Source organism: Echiichthys vipera, assembly GCF_963691815.1.
Source record: "Echiichthys vipera genome assembly, chromosome: 9".
NCBI classification, from domain to species: domain Eukaryota; kingdom Metazoa; phylum Chordata; class Actinopteri; order Perciformes; family Trachinidae; genus Echiichthys; species Echiichthys vipera.
The window spans coordinates 8,127,613-8,149,844 of record NC_139834.1 but is presented as its reverse complement, the minus strand read 5'-3'; the positions used below and the strand labels follow the sequence as shown (position 1 = coordinate 8,149,844).

At 42.6% G+C, this 22,232-nt stretch overlaps 1 protein-coding gene across 1 annotated transcript in view; it reads left to right on the top strand.

The window, feature by feature from the left end:
• itga5 (integrin, alpha 5 (fibronectin receptor, alpha polypeptide)) overlaps positions 1–22,218 on the top strand; it is a 36,559-nt gene extending 14,341 nt beyond the window's left edge. Inside the window, exons 5-30 of the mRNA XM_083920074.1 lie at positions 642–703; positions 791–836; positions 934–1,059; positions 1,171–1,215; positions 1,460–1,503; positions 1,733–1,789; positions 2,368–2,420; positions 2,577–2,785; positions 3,497–3,688; positions 3,779–3,824; positions 4,229–4,342; positions 5,679–5,734; positions 6,124–6,281; positions 6,989–7,126; positions 9,836–9,903; positions 11,286–11,436; positions 11,530–11,622; positions 13,221–13,300; positions 13,415–13,495; positions 13,598–13,703; positions 14,077–14,235; positions 15,363–15,470; positions 18,025–18,141; positions 18,784–18,885; positions 19,005–19,127; positions 19,273–22,218. Coding sequence (XP_083776200.1) covers positions 642–703; positions 791–836; positions 934–1,059; positions 1,171–1,215; positions 1,460–1,503; positions 1,733–1,789; positions 2,368–2,420; positions 2,577–2,785; positions 3,497–3,688; positions 3,779–3,824; positions 4,229–4,342; positions 5,679–5,734; positions 6,124–6,281; positions 6,989–7,126; positions 9,836–9,903; positions 11,286–11,436; positions 11,530–11,622; positions 13,221–13,300; positions 13,415–13,495; positions 13,598–13,703; positions 14,077–14,235; positions 15,363–15,470; positions 18,025–18,141; positions 18,784–18,885; positions 19,005–19,127; positions 19,273–19,356 — 2,618 coding nt within the window. The 3' untranslated portion in view covers positions 19,357–22,218. The remainder of the gene's footprint in view (positions 1–641; positions 704–790; positions 837–933; positions 1,060–1,170; positions 1,216–1,459; positions 1,504–1,732; positions 1,790–2,367; positions 2,421–2,576; positions 2,786–3,496; positions 3,689–3,778; positions 3,825–4,228; positions 4,343–5,678; positions 5,735–6,123; positions 6,282–6,988; positions 7,127–9,835; positions 9,904–11,285; positions 11,437–11,529; positions 11,623–13,220; positions 13,301–13,414; positions 13,496–13,597; positions 13,704–14,076; positions 14,236–15,362; positions 15,471–18,024; positions 18,142–18,783; positions 18,886–19,004; positions 19,128–19,272) is intronic.
• The last annotated feature ends 14 nt before the right edge of the window (positions 22,219–22,232 follow it).

Genomic DNA, 22,232 nt, shown 5'->3' with positions numbered 1-22,232 from the left:
TATTTTAAGCTGTTAACTTGGCTAATGAAAAAGGAATATTCCACCAATATTGCCGTTTACATGCAGCCAACAAAATAAGACATGTTCGATCGTGTTATGATGTTTCAGCCTATTAGGAAACCTGTTGATATCCAAGATTTCCATAATGTTTGAAAGTAGGTGTGTTACTCCTCCCCACCATGAATGTGGGATTTTATTTTGTGCAACCCGAGCTTTGCAAACGGTTGGCTTGTCGGTTTGGCAGCTGACCGTAAACACCAGTTGAAAAACATATTCTGAACATGCTTTATACATGGCCAAAGATTGCTTCTAAATTCCAAATGACTTTATATTGGCATTTCCCATGTGTCTTAATCGATAAAATCCTATGTTCGGCCATTTGCATGACCTGTATGAAATGTGGAATCTTGTCTCACTGAATAACAATGAAAAATGAACGTGCATGTAAACATAGTCATTGATTGTTTTCTTTCCTCATAGACGTAGCTTATCTTAATATGACAGCTATCCTCTAGGTGGGAAAAAGATGAAGAAAAATGTCTTTGTTGATGCAGTAATGAATTGAAACCAGAAGTTCTGGAATATTAAATAGTAAATACATGAAATAATTCATGATGCACCACTGCAATACTGTGTTTCAGAGATCAGTGAGGCAGTGGGACAAGGCTACTGTCAGGGAGGATTCAGTGCAGACTTCACAACGGTAATAACTAATAACTAAGTGAACCCTCAGGTTTCTGGGGTAATGCTTTCCTTTGAATTTTAGTTATTCACAGGTTTTATCTTTCAGGATGGCAAAGTGGTATTGGGAGGGCCTGGCAGCTACTTCTGGCAAGGTATGTAGGAGATACAAATCAACCATGTGAAAGTCAGAAAAACCAAGCTTCAAAGGTTTAAAAAGTTTACTTAAATTTCTCTTTGGTCTTACTTTAGGTCAAGTGATCTCTGCAGCTAAGGAGGACATTATCAAAGCGTATTATCCAGGTTATTTTATGCAGTCTGTGGAGGGCCAAGTCCAGACCAGACAGGTCAAGTCTGAACATGATGACAGCTACCAAGGTAAGAGAAGCTATTATGATGTCAGTGCTTTCATGAAAACTGCACATTCAAACATATCTTTATTTTCTTCGCCATGCAATCTGAGGCTGATATCTGTCGTCTTATCTACAGGCTATTCTATTGCTGTTGGGGAATTCAGTGGTGATCTAGTGGAAGGTAAGTCAATAAAACAGGGAATGCACGCACATGGCCAATGTTAGCAAGTAAAATGCATACAGGCAGTCACATAGAAATGTAAATATTACAGCTGGAGGGAATATAAACTTGGGTCAGCTGCAATATTTTACATGATTATTGAGCTGGAAATGTCATCAATACTACAATTCTCCTATGCTCCTGCTGGGTTTGACCTGTATATTTTCCCTCCTAAATCTCTGCTTCATCTCTCTGTGCACTTCAGATTACGTGGCTGGTGTTCCAAAAGGACTCATGCTTTACGGCTCGGTAAGAAAGCTTAATCATCGCTCTCATTTTGGCCCTCATTTTTGTGCTTTTAGGATGAGAGGACTGGGCTTTAGATTTGGGACAGATACTGGAAAGTAAAAGAAAGAAAACAGCCTTAGTGATGTTGTCACAATGGGTACTATTTTTGCAGTGAATTCCACACCAGAGACTGTGCTTATATTAGAACCATATAAAAAGAAGTTCACCATATGTGGCTGCTGTGTTGCAGGTGTCTGTTCTGAACGGCACAGATCTGAAGACCATGATAAACTACACTGGCGAGCAGGTGAGTCAGAGAGCTCCTATCTCCGGACTCTGCAGAAAGAACTCCCTTCATGCTCCAGTTCCTCTGTGTTTTTCATTGCTTGGCTGCTCTTGAGAGCTCTTAATTTGTTGAGTCAGTGTAAGCAAAAATAATTTCCTTAACAACGTTCTCTTAACTGGATTTTGGTCTCTTTCGTGGTTTGCTGTAAAGCTCAGTTATTGAGGGGAAAATGCAGTGGCAATTTGTGCAAATGATTCTGGGAATAGAACGGCACTGGGCTCGTTTTAAACAGTGATGATTGACTCAGCTGAATAAATAAAATCACAAGTGAATATGCTTACACTCTGGCAATTAGACGGCTCCTACAATGTGCTTTTTAAGACTCAAGGTTCGTGACAGAAAATAAAGTTAAACTGGAACAGCACCGAACTAGGCCTAACCTGTAAACCCCGAGTTTCCTTCAAACCTCCCTTTTTTTTCTTGCAATGCAAAAAAGGAGTCTGAAGTTTGTAGTAGCTAAGACCAAACCAAAGCTTAATGATGTCTATGGATGATGAGATTTTCATTAGCTAAAGTCGTGGAAACCATTTTCTTTACAGATGGGATCCTATTTTGGATATGCAGTGGCAACGACTGACATCAACAGTGATGGGTGAGTCATCTTGTCTGTGTTTCTCACCCTCTAACGACTCTTTCTTGCGTGATAATTATCTGACAGAGTTTGGATTGGATGCCACCAGCAACCCATTACAGACATCAATTTGTCTGAGCTTAAATTAATTTGGGATTTTTCCTGTCTTGTCTGCAGGATGGCTGACCTGCTGGTGGGAGCTCCCATGTTCATGGTCCGGGGCTCTGATGGCCGTCTGGAAGAGATGGGCCGGGTCTATGTTTACCTACAGCGTGGCGCCCTGAGCCTAGAGCTTCACCTACCTCACCTGACAGGCACTCAGGAGTTTGGAAGATTTGGCAGCACCATTGCACCATTGGGAGATCTAAACCAGGACGGTTTCAATGGTAAGAATGGGGGAGTGATGGGATATTTGAAGTAAAATTACTGAATATCATGATTTATTTTTGTTTCTACATCTTACCCACGTGAGATAGAAATTCAAATGCTATAAGGAGGAGTTTTAAATTGTTTTTAAAGTGCTATTTAAGTAATAAAGTAGCAAACAAAAACTCTGGGAACCAAAGGAATCTGGCGAGGACATGTTTCATTTGCTGTGGCAATCACAACCGCTTATCTACTACGATTGAAGGTTTGATAGGCAGTCTAACCCAGACAAACCCCTTTTCTTGGCTCAGGATGGAAATGTTGATTGGATGATTGGTCAGTCCAACATGTTGGTCCAGACGATTGGCTGTATTGCCATAAAATCTTGGACATTTCATGGCACCAAAAGGATGAAGCCTAATGCCTTTGGTGATCCACACACTTTTCCTCTAGCTCACCCTTAATATGTTAGGACTTCACTTTATGGCCAAATACCAGTGAAACTAATGGCATGATTAGCTGTACTTTGTGTTTATTGCTAATTAGCAAACATAGCATTTAGCTCAAAGCACAACTATGCCTAAGTATAGCCTCACAGAGCCACTGGATGTAAACCGCAAGTCTTGTTACTAAAAGGATTTTCGGCCTCATATATTAGTTCTGTGTTAACGTCTGTATGGGGCTACTGTGGCTACATTCTAATATTTTCCCTCACTTTTGACCTTCCGCAGATGTGGCTATCAGCTGTCCATTTGGGGGGGAAGATCAGCAGGGACTGGTCTACATCTACAATGGATACACAGAAGGACTCAGGGAAAAGCCATCGCAGGTGATCACTGGCCAGTGGGCTGCTGGGGCAATTCCTGCCAGCTTTGGATTTGCCCTCAGAGGTGCTAAAGACCTGGACATGAATGGATACCCAGGTGAGTGAGGCTGCAAGTATGCAATGGCCTTCATTAGCTTTTTAGATATATATTTGTATGTGTTCTAATTCTGTTCCTTTATTTCTTCAGATCTCATTGTTGGTGCCTTTGGTGTTAATAAGGCAGTTCTCTATAGGTATGTTTTTTTTTCAATCATATAGCACTCTGTTTCATATGCTTATTCACTTTCTTGCTGAGAAATTCAATAGTTATGTCTACACAGGTAGCTTAGCATGAAGTCTGGAAAAGGGAGGGAAACGGAGGCAGGTTTTCTTTTTTACATTTGGACAGGGTCAGCTAGCTGTTTCCCTCTGTTTCTATATTTTATGCTAAGGTAAGCTAACTGTGTCTTTAACAGAGAGATATAGTAGTGGTATCAATATTCTCATTTATTTATTTCTATTTCTATTTTCTATATTCTGTTTTCTATTTCTAAGTTCATATATTTTCCTAAATGTCAAGCTATTTCTTTAACAGAGTGAAAGAGAAAATGTAATATGTGATGATTGGGTTTTTAATCTACATCCTTTTCCCCATCAGATCACGTCCGATAGTCAACACCAGTGCCTCTCTGTTGGTAAATCCCACCATGATCAACCCTGAAGAGAAGAACTGCATGGTCACCAGTGGAAACACCAGCATTCCTGTTGCTTGGTGAGTGTTCAGCTGCTTGTCCAGCATCAAAACTAAGCTTCCTGTGACACTGCACAAGTACTGCTCTCTTGGTTTATATTTGACCCAAATGCAAAAAGATGGTCTTCCCCATTTCCCCATCATGCATAAACAACCCTATCCTGGCAGGAAGTTCTGATAAGGAATATCCTTTCCACCCTCAGTCACGGTATTAAGAGCTGCTTTAATCTGACCTATTTTCAAAAATGTCTTCACATCAAAACCTCAATTCTGTTGAGGAGCAGAGAAATAACATGCTGAATAGCAGCATTGTTAACCATTTTTTGGCCTCTCCCACCGAATGTGCACAGTGTTCAGTTCCAGAAAAGGGGAGAGGAAACAGACGGTTGCTCGCTGTTCGACATGCTTGACACCGCGCTCATGTGTCTGCCCCCCCCCTTCCAGATCCTGATCCATAAAGGAAACTCTTGTATACACATGTGTCTTGATTACACTATGTTGCCTGGTGATGAGGAGATTTTGGTGTTTGGGGGTGAAAGGAGAGCACAAAGGATAATGTGAGGGAGGGCAGGAGGGGAGGGGCTGGAAGGTTTTCGCTGTTACTTTGAATGAGATATTGTTCGGTCCTGGAACACAGCTGGGAAACATCAGGACACGTAGACTCCCGAGAGCGCGCGCGCACACTTGGGCAGAAACAGGCAGACACAGGAGCTTATACATGAAGTTATTACTACTCCTCGAAAGAAGTCCTCTGTCTCACTTTTCACCTCTCTTCCCTTTCCTCTGTTTTTTTCCAACAGACTCTCCCTTTTTTCCTTTCTTACTCTTGTGTGGGTTTACTTGTAAAAGGATTGGGGGTTTTGGGGTTGCAGGATTTTGGACAGCAGCAGTGTGTTGTGTGGCTGATATCATGGGAGAGAGCTACAGGCTTATATAGACAGCCATTGACTGGTCAGCACTGAAACCTGAGTCGCCCAATTTCACCCTTCTTAACTTTGCTATTTCTTGTGTGTGTGTGTTTGTGTGTGGGTGTGTGTGTGTGTTTGGGGGGGGGGGGGGCTTTGGGTGGAAATGGAGACACACACCGATTTATCAGCTTGGCTGGCGAAAGTGGTCAGATGCCAGTACGTCTCCAAACATTTTTTTCATATTCTGCATTGTATTCCCATTACGTGTCATGCCTTGTAATGCAAACCATGTAGGGAGCTGACACAAGAAAAGTGGGCCATGAGAGAAAGGGAGAGAACAAGAGAGGGCAAGTGAGGTATCCTGTGTGTACAGTATATTTATACTGAATCTCTGCCATCAATGAATATGCCTCCCTCATTATGTCCTATGTCCCTTCTGTCCAAAACAGTGTCAACCTGAGTTTCTGCATATCTGCTGATGGGAAACACCTACCAGACATCCTAGGTGAGCCAATTTTCCACATCTGCACTTTATTACAAGTAAGGAAACTGTCAAATAGCCACGAAAGGTCATGTTTTAAATCCATAACAGCCAGTAGGTTAAAGGTTTTTTTGGGGGGAGTTGTTATGACAACAAAAGGGAGTGCAGTTTGCAAAATATCTTCAATGATTAAAACCTCTTCTGTGCTCAGTCCTTTTCCCTATCAACCCCTAGTTATTATCTCTAATTACTCCTTCCTTTATATACAAGTGTTCCCCCGTGCCGTGAAGTTTTAGGTACATTGACTACATTGTGTGTGCCACAGAGTATTTATGGAGCTCTTTTTTTAGACCTGTCATTACGTGACTCAAGTACATTCATCAAGCCATGAATGCTCATTTTGTGTGTTACAGATTTCCAGGTGGAGGTGCAGCTCGATAGTAATAAGCACAAGCAGAAAGGTGCGGTGAGGAGGGCTCTGTTCTTGGATACTCAGCAGCCCACGCTCCAGAGGAGTGTGAGAGTGCGCCATGGCGAGCGTGTATGCAACAACACCAAGATCTACCTGAGAGTATGCTCTATTTCTCACTAATAAAGAAAACCTCTATGACTATAGCCCTTTCTTCATATGAACTCAAAACAATGTCTGCGGAATTAGTTTTGAACATTGTCTCAAGTTTCCCTATCAAACACTTAGCACACAACAGGGAATTTGGTTTTAGGTTAGGGGTGGGTGGTGCATTCAGGAGGCAGGGCATGATGCAGATTACAACATGGTCCTGTAGCCGGTTCGAAATCTGGACACAAAAAAGTCTCTTGCCATTCCTTGAATTTGTCTCGTGATTTTAACAGCCACCCTTGAGATCTAGTTATTTCTCCAGTTGTAAATCAACCTTCTTCGTCACCCTCGGATTTTTGTGCTTTGTGAATTTGCCGCACAATGATCGGCTCAATTGGAGTTTACACTGTCTTTGAACTAGGAAGCTGGCAGGGTAAACTCTATTTGATTTCCGTTCAACTGATTCAGACGTTTGCCTTCTCGCATACAGCTCCTCTGTGTAATGTCTGGCTGTGTGAAAGGGGCTGAAAACTGTTTGTCTGTGCAATCATCATAGCTGCTGGTGAAAAAAGTTGATTTGTTTTCTAAAAACTATGAAGCAATTACCTTGGTTATTTTTTTATGGTGCAAGCCTTTAATTCTGTCTTGACCAACAGTTTCTCATTTTCTGTACAAACTGAATCTGACAAAAACCCTGGTATGTGTCTCTTTGACTGCAGGATGAGAAAGACTTCAGGGATAAACTCTCCTCCATTTATGTGGCCTTGAACTTCAGCTTGGATCCAAAAGCTGCTGCCGACTCCCACGGCCTGCGGCCCATCCTCAACTATCAGACCACCAACGTAATTGAACAGAAGGTATTTTGACGTTTACTACGAATCATCAATCTTTTATCCAGCACAGTCAACTAACTCTGGAGTGATCTACGGGCCTTCTAGCATCAATATATGGTGATGTAGTGTTCCCTAATAATGTACACATGTTTCTTAGATTGCTTAGATAAGAATATCCACCACATTGAGTAATCATTCCCCGTATCAGCCGCCAGCTACTCACGGACGTTCTCCTGTCCTCGATGAAAGAGTGAGTCTGTTCTTTTTAATGTCAATTCTGAATTACTCCGCTGGGAAGAGGTCCAGAGTGTCTGGAAAGCTGTTTTTCAAAATGAAAATGCGAGGCATATGTACAGCTGAGCGTTTTCCTAAACCCAACAGGAATTGCTCTCAGCTTGCTTGGCTGCGTAACGGTACATAGGTGACTCGTTCCAGACTGCAGACACAGAAGGTTGGGAGATATTTCAGGGTGGGGCACAGCACCACTATTTTGCCCATCTGGTTGAAATCTGGCGGCATTTTGCCAGTTTTCCTCTGGCAGTGAGTAGAGTTGGCTCAACATGTGGGCATCCTTTCAGCTGTGGCATAGTGTGCACCATATGTGAGTTCAACAGCAGCTACCGGACTAGAGCGTTTGGGAATGGCAATCAGTGTAGTTTCCCTCATTTTCAGTTTCTCTCTCTATCGTGGTTTGTTTCTATCTTCCTGGATCAGGACTGAACCCTGTCATTGATGTCCTTCCTAGATATCAAAGCTGGTGGGCCTCCAACAGATGTGGTCTGTTGTGGAACCAAGACCTTGAGACAAGCCTCAGCTAAATATCATCCTTAAACTGGAAAAAGCCCCTTTTCCCCCCGAACACCCAAAGAGGGCAAACCTGATCTGAGTTTGTGTTTGTGTGTGTGTGTGTGTGTGTGTGTGTGTGTGTGTGTGTGTGTGTGTGTGTGTGTGTGTGTGTGTGTGTGTGTGTGTGTGTGTGTGTGTGTGTGTGTGTGTGTGTGTGTGTGTGTGTGTGTGTGTGTGTGTGTGTGTGTGTGTGTGTGTGTGTGTGTGTGTGTGTGTGTGTGTGTGTGTGTGTGTGTGTGTGTGTGTGTGTGTGTGTGTGTGTGTGTGTGTGTGTGTGTGTGTGTGTGTGTGTGTGTGTGAGAAAGGGAAGTTGGAGTAGGGTCAGGCTGCCAACATGTTTCATTAATCTTGCTTTAGAGTGTGCTAATATACCCGTGTATAAACAGTGAAGGGTAACTATTACACTGCAGCCATGGCCTTGATCAGACACATGATGCCTTATTGATTTCTACATATGCTACAGAATATGTGGCAGCCCATGTAGCAGTTACTCCGCCAAGTTCTTACTCTCCTAAAGCCGGAGTGGGAACAAGAGATGGTTGATGTGCTCGGCACAGTCTCAATCTCTTTGTCTTCTTAACACATTCCACATGTTTAGATGCTGTGATGGATCTATTAATCGCTATCATTCTCAGATCCCATACACACGCACAGGCATACATTTGTGCTAAACCAGGAAGGATACCACTTCTTGTCACCTTTAAACATGGAAACTGTGCCCTCATTGTTCTTAAAATAACAACACCTGACCAAATGAGTGGGAATTTGATTAATGGATTCCACTCATTTTGCCAAGTTAGCAATTCGATTTCACTGCATGATGCTTGCCCTCATTATGTCACATGCTGAGGTCAGCGTTGTTGTTGTTTCACTACAGTAGTGGGCCTACAGACGTTGTTTTTCCTGCCTTACACAGACATGAAGACCCAGGGTGCACATGTGACCATGTTAGCATGGTGGTTTCCACGGTGTTCATAATTAGAGCCCCTGGATGGTGTAATGACAAGGGGGGTGCTTGGCTCTCTTTAATCTCCTCCTCCATTTCTATTTATTATCTCCATCATCATGAGCATCATCACACTGTCACAGGCGCAGCGGGATGCAATTTAGCAATCCGCAGGGCTTTCCCTGCCGCTGCCCTGCCACACGTTCTGTGGTCATCCACTTATCCAGCAGTGTTGCTGTTCCTTTTTTGTCCTTTCGCCCCCACTGTAATCTATGAACCCCAACTTCTGCTTTTCAGGTCAACAAAGATATCCTATGTCTCAGTAAGTTTCTCTAAGCTGTAGGCTCCTCCTTCTCCTTATGACCATATACTGCTGTGGTGCGCTGGGTGGTGTAGCGTGTGGTGCCAGTGGGGTTTGCCACATGGTGCTGTGATGTGGGACGCTGGTGAGAGCTGGGAGCCGGCAGCTTTGTGTTCAGCTCCGCAGGAGTATCTCCTTTGGCACGTTCTCTGGGTTGGACTATTCCTCCGTTCCGTCATTTACTTCTCATACGCCACAAACAGAAAGCATGTGTGTTTGTCGGGACAGCTGGTTCAGGGAAGTGCGTCTGTGCCTGTCATGACCTCACCGAGTCAGACATTGTCCCTCTGAGCCACAACACTGTTTTTTACTGTCTGAAGATGAGGCAGTTATAATGTCTTGTAGATAACGGGACTGCAATGCAGGTGTGCGTCTGTGTGTGTGTGGAATGTATTAGTCATACCACATGTCGCATCTTGCTACACTCATCCTGTTGTCTCCCATAAACCGGTCTTTGATTTATCTTGTGTGGCTTATTCTCTTCACATGTAAATAAGTGTGTTTTGGTCATAACTTGCTGTATGATGATCATCATGGTATACAGCACCTATTAAATCTTTAATCATCCCCAATCTTATAGGCTCAGATTCTGTTGGACTGTGGAGAGGACAACATCTGTGTTCCTGACTTGAAGCTGGCAGTTCACGGGTGAGTCTGTTCATTTCCTTATATATTTCTAAAAAAAAGTCCCAGAGTGTAAATTCAGAAAATCTATTAGAATGTGATGGATAATACATGTAAACTGTGAACAGGGTCACCGAACTCTTCACCTCCACTGCAAATAGGATCTTGGATTTGAGTGCTAAAGTGTAAATACAGATGTTTGTGTTGTTCCGCTGCTTTGTTTAGTTTAGCATACCAGAGAGGTACTGTTAATAGCCACAGTGTTGCAGTAGAGTAGGGGAACACCGTCCTCTGAAAACAGGAAGCAGCTCTGGCTCTACAGTTGCTTTGACAAACAGTTATGGGGAAAAAGACAGGAGAGATGAAAGGGAGAGTACGGGAGCTGCGCGGCAGAGTCCTAACCTCGCCGACAGGAGCACCCTGCACTTTGATTCAAGAAATCTGTTAGCATTTTTCTCAAAAATAACAGTCTCCATGATACTCCCTTCTCTTCTCTGTCATTTTGATTTCACATTCCTATATTTATCTGCCATCTGCCTCCATTTTTTTTTTCAATGTATGGCTGATCCATCACATATGGAACAACCTGCTGTGTTAGGGCTGCGCTCCATCCAAGTGCAACTCAAGAGCTTCAGAAAGTGTGATTGGTGCAATTTAAAATAATAGCTCCATGTTTTTGTCTGCTCTGTTGTAAATTAAGAACGCTTAATAGTAGTAAGAGGGGTTGACGGGATGGCTGTGATTTGGTGGAATTTCAGAAAAAAGAGAAATCCCATCATTCCTGCGATGTTGTTTCTTTTATACCACTGCCAAAGCACATAACCTGTTAGACCAAGAAGGGTCTCTCAGGGAAGCTTTAAGGTTTTGTGGTGTTTTCTAATTTTAAGTCTTTTGTTTGGTTTGAAAAGTGCAATGCCAGTTAGAATCAGACTACATTCGACTCGCAGGCTGGCAGAGGATCAGCTTCAGAAATTGTCTCTCTCTTGCTCTGCTTTATGAAAGCGGGCTGTAATTAAAAGCGTCTGTGTGGCCCTTCAAATGGAATTTCTCATTGTTCTTAGCAGTGGGGGGAGTGAGGGAAAGCAAGGAAGGAGGGGGAGATGTTTTACAATCCCACACTGTGTTATTAAGCATGTATATCTTTATTACCACGTTTTTTGCAGCCAAGTTCGAAACAACAAAAAAAAGAAATGCCAGTCACAAAGCTTCAAACTGTATTCATTTCATGAAGGCAAAATAATTTTACTGGCCACTTTACTGCCTGTAAACACAAACTAAGAATGTCTTTGTTTACTCACAACATAACACAACTTTGTCCATATTTATTTGTCTAAGGAGGCCTGACACCATTTACCCTGACCATTGACCCTATTAGTAATCAACTTTTTCTTTGGTCGGGTCCTCAGGAACAGGAAGGAAGTCTACCTGGGTGATGACAACTCGCTGACCTTGACTTTCAATGCCAGGAATGAGGGTGAGGGAGGGGCGTACGAGTCGGAGCTGTATGTGGTGCTGCCCCCTGAAGCTGACTACAGCGGTATTGCCCGCAATAATGAGGTGATTAATTAATGAGGGTATTACAGCTATTGGTCTTTTTCTTGGTGATTGTCCTTTGCTGTGGTTTGACCAATCTGCCCCCTTATTTCTCAGAGCCTGACCCAGCTGACCTGCAGCTATGAGACAGAGAACCAGACCAGATACCTCAGCTGTGACCTGGGCAACCCGATGAAGTCTGGCACAAATGTAAGGACACCACTACGTCTTTATGGCAGTATTAGTATAAGGATTATAGGATACAACAGTTGAAACATCGTGATTTCCGGCTGTTTGTTGGGGGGGGGGGGGGGGGGGGGGGTTCAATGCCGACCCCAGGTTGGGTGTTAACAGCACAGGAAAGTCAGTATGTGTTAGGAAATGTTGTGACAGGAAACACAGACTCCCATCTGTGCCCTCAGCTCCCTGCTGGGTAGAGTTCCCCTTTTTAATGATGGAGTCACAAGCTGGCATGCTTTTAATGTGTCTGTAGAGGAAGGCTGTCAACTACGTGGTAACTGGAAGAGACATACAGTCTGCCACAGCCTGACTCATAGACTGGGACAAAGACAGAAGACACAATGGTATATTAACTAATAACCCTTTAATACCCCTATCACACCAAGGGCTCAACCAGGGTTGAACCAGGGTTGACGTCTTGACTGAAGCGGCTTTGAAACCCAGGTTGTTTTCACTGAGCAGTCCTGTTCAGTTCAGTTCCTTACACATAAGAACAGTTTTTCATTGTCAAAAGTTGTGGACGGTACCAAAAGACCACTCCACTCCAGATTTTTTTGTTATACCTATGTTGAGGTACCTAGTACACTGATGTGATACTAAAATACTAAAACACTGCAGTCCGTTGATCGGTGCAGATGTTCCACTGCATCGAGCTGGATGGAGCAGTGAGGAATGAAAAAGTAGAAGAGTAGAAACATGGAAACCCAAAACAGAGCTAATGTTTAGTCACCAAAAGTGTTTGATGGCAATGCGGCTTAAGTGCCGGTAGTCTGTATGCATTGCTCGTGGGTTGTGACCCGGGTTGTATCTGAATTGTGATGACCAGGGATTAACCTGTGTTGACTGTCTTGGTTTGAATTGACAAAAGAAGAGTTCAACACAGGTCAGATAATTACCAGTCTGACCCGGGTCATTGGTGTGAAAGAGGTATGAGAAAGTAATTTATGTACCAAAAAATAATCAAAAGCCCCACAAATAGATGGGAGGAATCTGTAAAATCTGTTGTGGAGCAGTGAAAATGTACTGCATGGATGTTGTACTACAAAAACAATGAAAAGCAACAAAAAGCGTGTGAGTTTGAGATGAAGAGATCCAAATGACTGGCTGCTACATTAGCTTATATGCACGGGGCACATTTCAAAAACAAATTGTTGTCGTAGCATCTGCTCACTTATCACTTAAGGTCTCTACGATTGTAGCATTATTTATCTGATGTGAATGAGAGGCATAAAAAGGTGGATGCAGAGAGATTTTATGTTTATGTGAAAAGCAAATTATAGATAAAGAAAGGACAAAGCAAGAACTCTCATTTAGGACCTGGCCACGTGTAATGCATCTGTCTGCTGGATAGAAGAGGAGTTAACAGACTGACACACCCAAGAAAATCACATATCCATCAGACGGATGATAGTACAGTAGAGATGGGAGGAATGGCTGCTTTAGTGCTTTACAGCATCCATACTTCTTCTCTGGTGCTTGTTAGGTAGTCATGGGAATATAATGTTTTGTGATCAACTTATGTTTTACATAATGATGATGATTAACATGCTGAATCTTCCTCTTTGCAGCTGTGGGCAGGTCTGCGCTTCACAGTTCCTCGGCTGAAGGACACGCACAAAACCGTTCAGTTTGAGCTGCAGATTCGAAGGTACACCATGATGTCAACATGCAACAGAAACACCTAACAGTTTAAAGAATGCGTGTGGATTCTGGTTCAGCAGTACGCCAGCTAATCAGAATCTTTTATTCTCTGGGTCCACAGTAAAAATGAGAATAATTCTCACAGTGAGGTTGTGCCCTACAAGCTGGAGGTGGTTGTTCAGGCTGATGTCATTCTACAGGGGTGAGTTGAGTGCTGGGGTTCCCTCGTTTGAATTTTTGCAATTTCATTGGGTCTATGGTGTCTTCCTATGCATGTTCTCACATCCTTGCTTCTCTTTTCAAGTGTGTCCCGGCCAGATAAGGTCTTCTTCCCGCCGGCAAACTGGAAGGTGACCAAAAACTATGGGGTGGAGCAGGACGTTGGGCCTGCAGTGGAGCACATCTATGAGGTAATCAATGTTCTTAGCTGTGCACACTCATTGGGGCTGAGCAGATTGGGTTGGAAAGCAAATCCTACTGTTCATAAAAGCATGCCGCCTTCCCAGGGCACAAATGAAGGAATACCAAAGCAAATGTACTCCAGATTACACTGTGTGATTTATTCTCAGGCTGCGCTGAAACACATTTACTTGCATGAGATTTAACAGCCCCCTACTTTTATGTGGCCTATTTGTAGATAGAGAAAATATGCCAAATATGAAAGTTTCAGCATAGGGAAATCTGAAGCATCCTCCCAGCTATCATATGAAACCATCAATCTGGTTTTGAAGTTTCTAATGCTTCTCATACTAAAGTTTCCTTATTTCATTTCCTTTTTTCCAGTTGGTGAACAACGGGCCCAGCCGGATCAGCCACACCCGACTTGAGCTGAGCTGCCCTCTCAGAGTCCAGGGTCAACCTCTCCTTTACCCTCTGGAGTTTTCCATAGAAGGCCCCATCAACTGCACCTCTGACAAAAACATGAACCACCTAGACCTCAAGGTAGGTGTCTGGCATGCAGATGCACAGTTTTCTGTGCATGTGCTCATGATTTTGATGACTTGTGATGTGAAGTGAAAAAATGAGTTTTTAACTAATGAATAGAAAGGTTAGCGTCGTTAACTCTCAGGACAGTTATCAACCTGAACGTGTGGCACCTGAAGATTTAAGGCACTTTGCGTGTCGGTGTTGTGTCAGACACTGTTTCCCTGTCGAACTGCGTTTTTCCCTGCCTATCTGATCCAAACCATATCCCTAAACTTAATCACAGAGAGGGTCACAACAGGAAACATCATTTTAACAGCAGGGAAACAATATTCGACCAGGGAAAAGACTTCAATAGAACACTTGTTCTGGAAAAAAAACAAAGGCTGACGGACTGTATTTCTGCACATCCGAAACGGATTTGAAATGCTACATCAAGTTGAAACTTCGACCAATCTCGGAGCAGGTTTTTTTTTAAAGTAGAAATTGTAGTGAACTAGTTCATTTTTTGGAACTGTGAACTTTGAACGTCAGTTGGTTCATTTTAATCGGTGAACTTGCACAACACTTCAGATGCACACACCTCTCAGGGGTCAGAAGAGGCAACTCCAGATAGTCGATTCCCACTCAGATGTATGATTAACAGTTGGGGCCATCCCGCTGGTTGGCCCACACCCTCGTCTTCCTCCCAGCTTCTCAGCCCCACCCAGGACAGTTACCCCACCACCACTTTGAAGTTCCAGCTCTTCCCTAGGCTCAGAACAGCTTGATGAACAACCTCACCCTGCACTCATCTTTGACATCCAGTGACGTGCTTCCTTATACCAAGTTGTACTTGGTGGTATTTCACTGCAGTTGTTTGTATTTACTTCTGAAGCTTGATCATATGTTAAGCAGGGCTGTGAGTGGTCATTTGTCTTAGTGGTGATCTAATGTATTTTTCCCCCCTGGTGAATTGCTAAGTACGGGAATCCATGCAGAGTAGTGCTCACATGCTTCTGATTAATGACAAAAAGCCTCAGGGTCATGCTAACATTAGGTCTTATATTGACAGAAAGGGTGGTGTGCTCTTCTGCCTGGTGAGGTCAGGGTATGTGTTGTCCTAATGGGTGGTGTGTTCATGTGCTCTCTCTCTCCTCCTTTAGCTCCAACACACATCCACAGAACCACCCATCCTGGCACTGAAGGCCCACGAGCACCATGTCGAGAGGAGGGAAGTCCACAGGGATCAGCTTGCTCATTTGACTAACCTGGTAAGATGCTTAAAGGGGAATTGTCACATTCTATAAATACAGTGTGTTTAATATCATCAGGCCAAAAGGTGAATGCTAATGTAATAGGTGACTTTAAAGTGAGGGAATAAGGAGTTTTAAAGTTAATGGTTAACGTGGTCATAAAAAACACTTTTGCGTCACTTACATAGGCGGTCAGGACTATGTGTTGAATAAGTCAGTTAAGTGTGCAGGTCTGGATCTGTTTTGGTGAGACTGGCCCTGCTCCTACATGAGGCCCCTGGGACTGGGTAATTAGGTTATGATGTCGTTAAAAGGGAGGGGTCAGAGGGCACAGGCTTGTCCCGTTGTGGTGATTAACATTAAAGAGCCTTTAGTAGTGGTGGAGGGGTGGAGAGGCTGATGGGGCTTTTTGTCAGTGATGCACTGGTTACTTCACAGACTGCTCTCTAATTTTGGGTTCTGGGTGTCGTGAGGCCCTGAGCCCCCACACACTGGCCCTATTGATCCACCCAGCTGCAGGTAGCTTCTCTCTCTACCTCCATACCTGCCTCCACCAAAGACTACTTTGTCTGTGCGCCTATCACTCCTGACTGCGCTCGTTCATCAAGCATGTCCAATGACACGTTAGTATGAAGGACCCCATTCTCTCCTGTCTTCCCCCGTGTCTGCACTTTTATTGTTGACGCTCTAAAGGACAGACATCTCTGTTCAAAGTGTCCCTTCATCAAAGTGTGTTAGTGTTTAGCGATGCTTGGATGAAGCTGTCAGGTCATAGTGTAAGAATTTAAAATGACCTGCTGAGTCTTTGAAGAGCTGAGCAATGTGTGAAGAACAAAGAACTGGCTTTATTTGTACTAATAATCTAAAGGCATTTCATAATTACTGACTATTATTATTTTTTAGGCCCTTTTTTTGATAATGTAGCCATGATATTGACAGGAAATGGGAGAGAGAGAGGGGGCAACATGCAGCAAAGGGCCACAGGTCGGAGTCGGCGGCAACGACAGATTATTATTATGTTGAAATTGAGTTTTATTGGCTGTTGTGGAAGCATATCATATGTTTCGGTTTTCTTATACCAAGGTTGCCAGGTAGTGATCCATTTCTCTGTGATATAGGTGTACTTCCTGTAGCAGGACGCTAGTGTTGACCATTTACCTGAGAATCAGGACCAAAATCCAGTTATAAGCAAATTATTAAAGGTCCCATATTATGCTCATTTCAGGTTCATATTTCAAGTTAAGGTTTCTTCAAGAACATGTTTACCTGCTTTAATGTTAGAAAATCACTCTGTTTTTCTCATACTGTCTGTCTGAATATACCTGTATGCACTCACTGACAAAAGGCTCCTTCTCTTTAAGAACCCCATCCTAAAAAAGCCCACTCTGCTCTGATTGCTCACTGTTTCTGTGTTTTTCGGGTCTTACGGTCTTATAGATTTCGTATAGTTGTGACATCACAACTGTAAAGAAGTCCTGACGGCTTCTTTAAAGACACAGTTTCTGAATACAGGCTGTGTGCATTTCTCTGTGGATTGAGTGTTTCGATACTTGCACAGTATTTATACAGCACGTCAAACTGCTTTATAATTACAATAAAAACACATGGGATTCTTTCCACAATAGGGGATCTTTAACATGTGTAACTGCAGACTTTATGGCTTATTAGTGTACAACCCACCACTTATTTCTTAATGATTACCACCAAATACAGTACCAAAAGTGTACAGCAGCTGTGCAGTGAGGCCAGTTATTTCATGAAGCCGTGGGAACAGCCCCTACACCCCCAAGCTCCAGATCTTGACCATATAATCCCACCAGGGAGGATATGTGGGACTTGGATCGGAGGCATCTTTGGCACTGGTCCATGTTCATGTCATTTCCACATACCTTTGTGGCCCCGGTGCCCTGGGGCATCAAGGAGGTCCACTAGGAGGAAGTGGACTGATACGCTCCCTGTCTGTCTGGATACCCTCATTAAGTTTGTCTAAGACTGAGCCTAAGGGAACCAAGCGGGCACTCTTCTCCTCCTGTGTTTGTCCTGCTCGGTGTAATAAGTAAACAAATGCGCTCCCACAGGATACCCACTGAAACCTCTCAATCTGAGGGTGGTCTAGCTACAGCACCACCTCTAAAACAGTGTGTGCATGTTCTTAAATGTTAAACATGCCAAGCTGCGTTATGGGGATCTAATTAAGTATTGTGTATTCTACAGTCTTGAGAAAAAAGGGTCGGTTTTAGTGGTTGGGCAGTAATGTGGAGAGTGGTGCATGCTGCATTTTTACAGTCTCATGACATTCCTTCAATCTAATTTGAAGCAGGCGTGGAATAGTGATCATAACATTGGACTCTTTGTTATATTTATACGACCTGCAGCATTAACATGACTCTTTATTTGTCCTTCCCATATCTGTTCTACCTGTTTTCAATTTTGCCTGTAGGACTGTTTTTCTTTCTGTGGGTTATGCTTTTTGGGGAATAATCTATATTTTTTAGATTCACAAAATCCATGCACAAGAATGACTTATTTAGCCTTGTCATAAATCTTTTCTTTTTCTCTTTTGATTCTGTAGTCCTGCTCTGATAATACGGAGTGCTGGTCGCTCCAGTGCACCGTGGGTTTGCTGGAGAAGGGGACAACTGCTATCCTCAAAGTGCGCTCCCGCATCTGGGCCGAGACCTTCACCGAGGTTTGTCAGAGATGACCCTTGCCTTACAAAAACTGCCTAGACTATGTACTGTACATGAACACGTGTTCCCACCAGATGACAAAGGCATGGCAGAGGAAAAGACTGTGCACTATAGATTAGTCTTTTCCCACCGGTGCCTGTGTATTTTCTCATGTCAGGCTTTGGCAGGAAGTAAGAAGCCATTTTTCATCAGGGCATCAAAAAAGAAAACACTGAGAGTTAAAAACCTCAAAATGTGCTGCTGGCAGAGGTACATAGCTGGTGTAGTCAGCCTTACATATTTGTTTGTGCTTTGTCTGGATCAGTTCTTAAGGCTGCCAGTATTTGTCCTTACCAATGGGACAACAATTGCTAACAGAGAATTTAAATTACAGACTGCAGTCTCTACAAGTTAACATTTATTTTCTGTCTGCATACCATGTCTGAGCTACTCACTCTTTAACACCCTGTGCATCCAACACAAGGCATATGTGTGAATGTATTGACAATTCATTATCTAGTATCACATGTCTCATAGGATAGGAATGCTGAAGGGATTTTCTTTGAAAAAAAGCATGTGGACTCTGTCGCCATCTAGTGTATAACCCGTGGATTGCGCTCATTTTGAATCTGACTTTGCAACTTGCTTGTTACTCACACCAGAGAGCTTACAAGCAATATGTGCTGGAGTGCCTGGCCAGATACAGTGTGGAGAAGATGCCTTATGCCATCCTGCCCAAACATGCTCCCATTGGACACAAAAAGGTATTTAAGATCTTTGTTTCAATCATTAGTCTGTTCACTCCATAAGGCCTACTTCATACAGCGCTATTATCATAATTTTCCTGGATGAATAAAACTGACAAACTGTATTTTGTCCTCAGGTGGTGACCCCAGTGGTGTGGAATAAACCAGATATCGAGAACTCAGTTCCTCTGTGGATCATCATCTTGTCCATTTTGGCTGGTTTGCTGCTTCTGGCTCTGCTCATCTACGTCCTATACAAGGTCAGTGCTGCTGTGAAACAAGGATTTGAAACATCTCTCATATTGTTATACTATGCACTGAAAGGTTAACAAGATTGCAATTAAACCGATTAGGTCTGTGCTTATTTCTGATTTTTGGTTTTCCCCCCAAAACAATTTCTTGTAGTTCGGCTTCTTCAAGCGATCTCTACCTTACGGCACGGCCATGGAGAAAGCTCAGCTCAAACCACAGGCTGCCTCTGAGGCCTAAAACGACAACCCGAGCTTACGAGAACCACAGTACCTGGCCATATGATTGCAATTGAGAAACAGGATGGAACATGCAGAGTGGATCAGAAAGCAGCTGAAGCAAAAGAGAGAGACCACTGGAACTCCACTGTGCTGCACTAGAGAAGACAAAATCCAAAGATCTCCAAGCCAAATGAATGTTTTTTTTCTTTTCTTTTTTAACTTATGTCTTGTTTGTTGGCAGGTTGGGATTGTTATTAAATAGAACTTTTTCTCAGTGCCTCAAGGCCAACGTTAGACTGAACAACAAGAAAGTGACTGCAAGAGAAGTGCAGCCTGTGAATGCAGTGAGATGCCCGTTGGGTTTGGCTTTTGTGGATTCTTGTGATGGAGAGTTCTGTAATACCCTTTTAACTGCCTTATTTTGGTGCTATTGATCTGATGTGCTCACTGCCTCTCAATGGATATGGCCACATCTAGCTTATGGCAGCCAGGAGCTGTGAATGAAGCTGCCTGCTGAGGCCTGAAAGTATTCTTCTGGTAGCTCATTAGTGACAGAAGAAAACAGGTTTCAGGTGAAAACATTAACCTGGCTATAAAAAGCACCAGTATTACCGGCCTAGATGTTGAATTTGTTGAGTAGCTCTGCTTTTGCAACATTTTAAAGTTTTACGTAATTTAAGCCCCAACGCCTGAGCTGTTCCCCTAATTCTCACCTAATGCATGCTGGGGTGTGCTCCAGCACCCTGCAACCCTGAACAGGATTAGCGGGCGTAGAAAAATGCATGGATGGATGTTTCTTTAACTGTTCATGCAAATGATGTCTCTCTGCCTCAGGTTGGTGGACAGCGCCGGGTTGAGTTGTTTTTGCACTCAAAGGAAATCTACTGATATAATTCCAGAGACACCTAAAAGACTGACTGACTGACCTTCCTTTGAGTTCTGATTTTGACTCCTACTGATCACTTTGTTTAAATCCTTTGTTCATGTTCAGAGTTACCAATGCTGGCATCATCGTTGTTGTGTAGTCGACTGGGGATGGGACTGGAACCACCACAGACCTGTGAAACCTCACATTAGGCTAGAAAGAGCGTGGTGCTTCAACAACAAACAAAAAAAAACGCAGGGGAAACCGCAGAGTTGATGGCGTGATGATGTCTTGAACCAAAGACGTGACAATCAGCAATGTTGTAGCGTTGACAGAGAGTTTTAGTCCGAGATCATCACTCTTTTTTAGTGTGAAGATCTGTTTTTCAGCTTACAGTGTGTGTTACTGTGAGATACTGTATTTTTGATTGTCTTTTGAGTAAAAGCTGCCCATGTTTTAGAAAGAGAAGTGACTGAAGTCATCCCACTATCAGAAGGCTACAGGGACTGAACATTAAAATGCATTGTGTTGGTTTCATTTACTTGTCATGTACATAGATTGAATGTGCCTTACATCTAAATAGTTAATGTCTGTGGGTTAGCATTAGGGTTGTGTGCGCTTGCATGTATATGTGACTTCATGCATACATGCATTTGTGTGAATGGTATATTTATGAATGTTTGTTTTGCGTATGAATTGGTTATAACTCTTCCCACTGCTTGGTCCTGTTTATCCCTTTTTTACCTCTGTAGCTTGAGATCGTTGAGGTTAAGCGGATCTGCATTACTATTAGCCATGATATAAATACAGTCAGTGTTCAGGACAACTTGTTTAACTGCATGTTAAACCACTTACAACCTCATTGTAAATCCAAAGAAATGACTGTAAGGCTACCGTCCAGATCCTACAGGATGTCTTGTACCTCTAACAAAGGGATAACAACCAGGCAGTGGGAAGTAAATGTTGTTTGGAAGTGCAATATTTATATTCACTCTTTTTTTAATATTACAGTGCTTTGTTTTGTTTTATATGTGTCTGAGTTGTGATAAATCAGGACTTTTTGTATCAAAGTATGTGATAAGCACACACGTTAAGTCCTTTGTGAGGTTCTGGCTTTTCACTTTCACTTGTTTTCTCACTAAACATACTTTAAGTGTGAAACTATTTTTTTTTCACATCTGATGTACTAACTACGGAAGCCTTTAGAGGCAAGTGAGGATTTCTTTTTTTCCTGGCGATCCATTTTCTAATTCTGATATGACTTATTTTCTCTCCTGTGTTTATAACTTAAGAAAAAAAAATGTTTTGCCAGGATCATTTTTTTTTTCAAGTTTGGGGGGATGGATTTTTTGTTTCTCTGGGAAAACAGGTAAATAAACCATTATTTTTTTATTTAATCTGTGAAAAAAGTTTTGTCTAAATATTTTTTTCTCTTTTTTCAAAGTTTGGTAGGTGAATTTTAACACCTGCCAAAAGTTTTTGAGACTTGAGATGAGACTTTGAAAATATATAACCAGATAAAAAAAATTCTAACTTTCCTCTCAAGGCTTCCGTAACTCACCACTTTTATTGCTGGACCACTTTTCTGAACGTACGTTTGATACCACAGACTGACACAGAAACATAACCACCGGGACATATCTGTGTTGAACTTAGGTGTGTTGACATAGTTTGATAGTTTATGTGCTCTGCTGTTGCACCTGTCCAAACACCAACTTTATACCAACCACATGTTTTACATTTGTTTGCTTCATCACACTCTTTATATGACCCTTTTTATTGGCTAGTGATTTACAATTTGTCAAATGGTCCACAGAATCCCCTATATGGTAGCTGATTTAAAACATTTAACATTGTCTGTTCTTTACTGAACATGTCAACCCATTATTTATAATGACAGGGGGTCATTTTACTACTTCCTCCATAGTTACATTAGGAGAAGGCACTGGGTTTTTCTTCTTCTTTTTTTTTTTTTTTTTTTTTTTTACCTGTCTTAGCCCATTTCACTCTCCAGGACTTCCAAAAAAAAG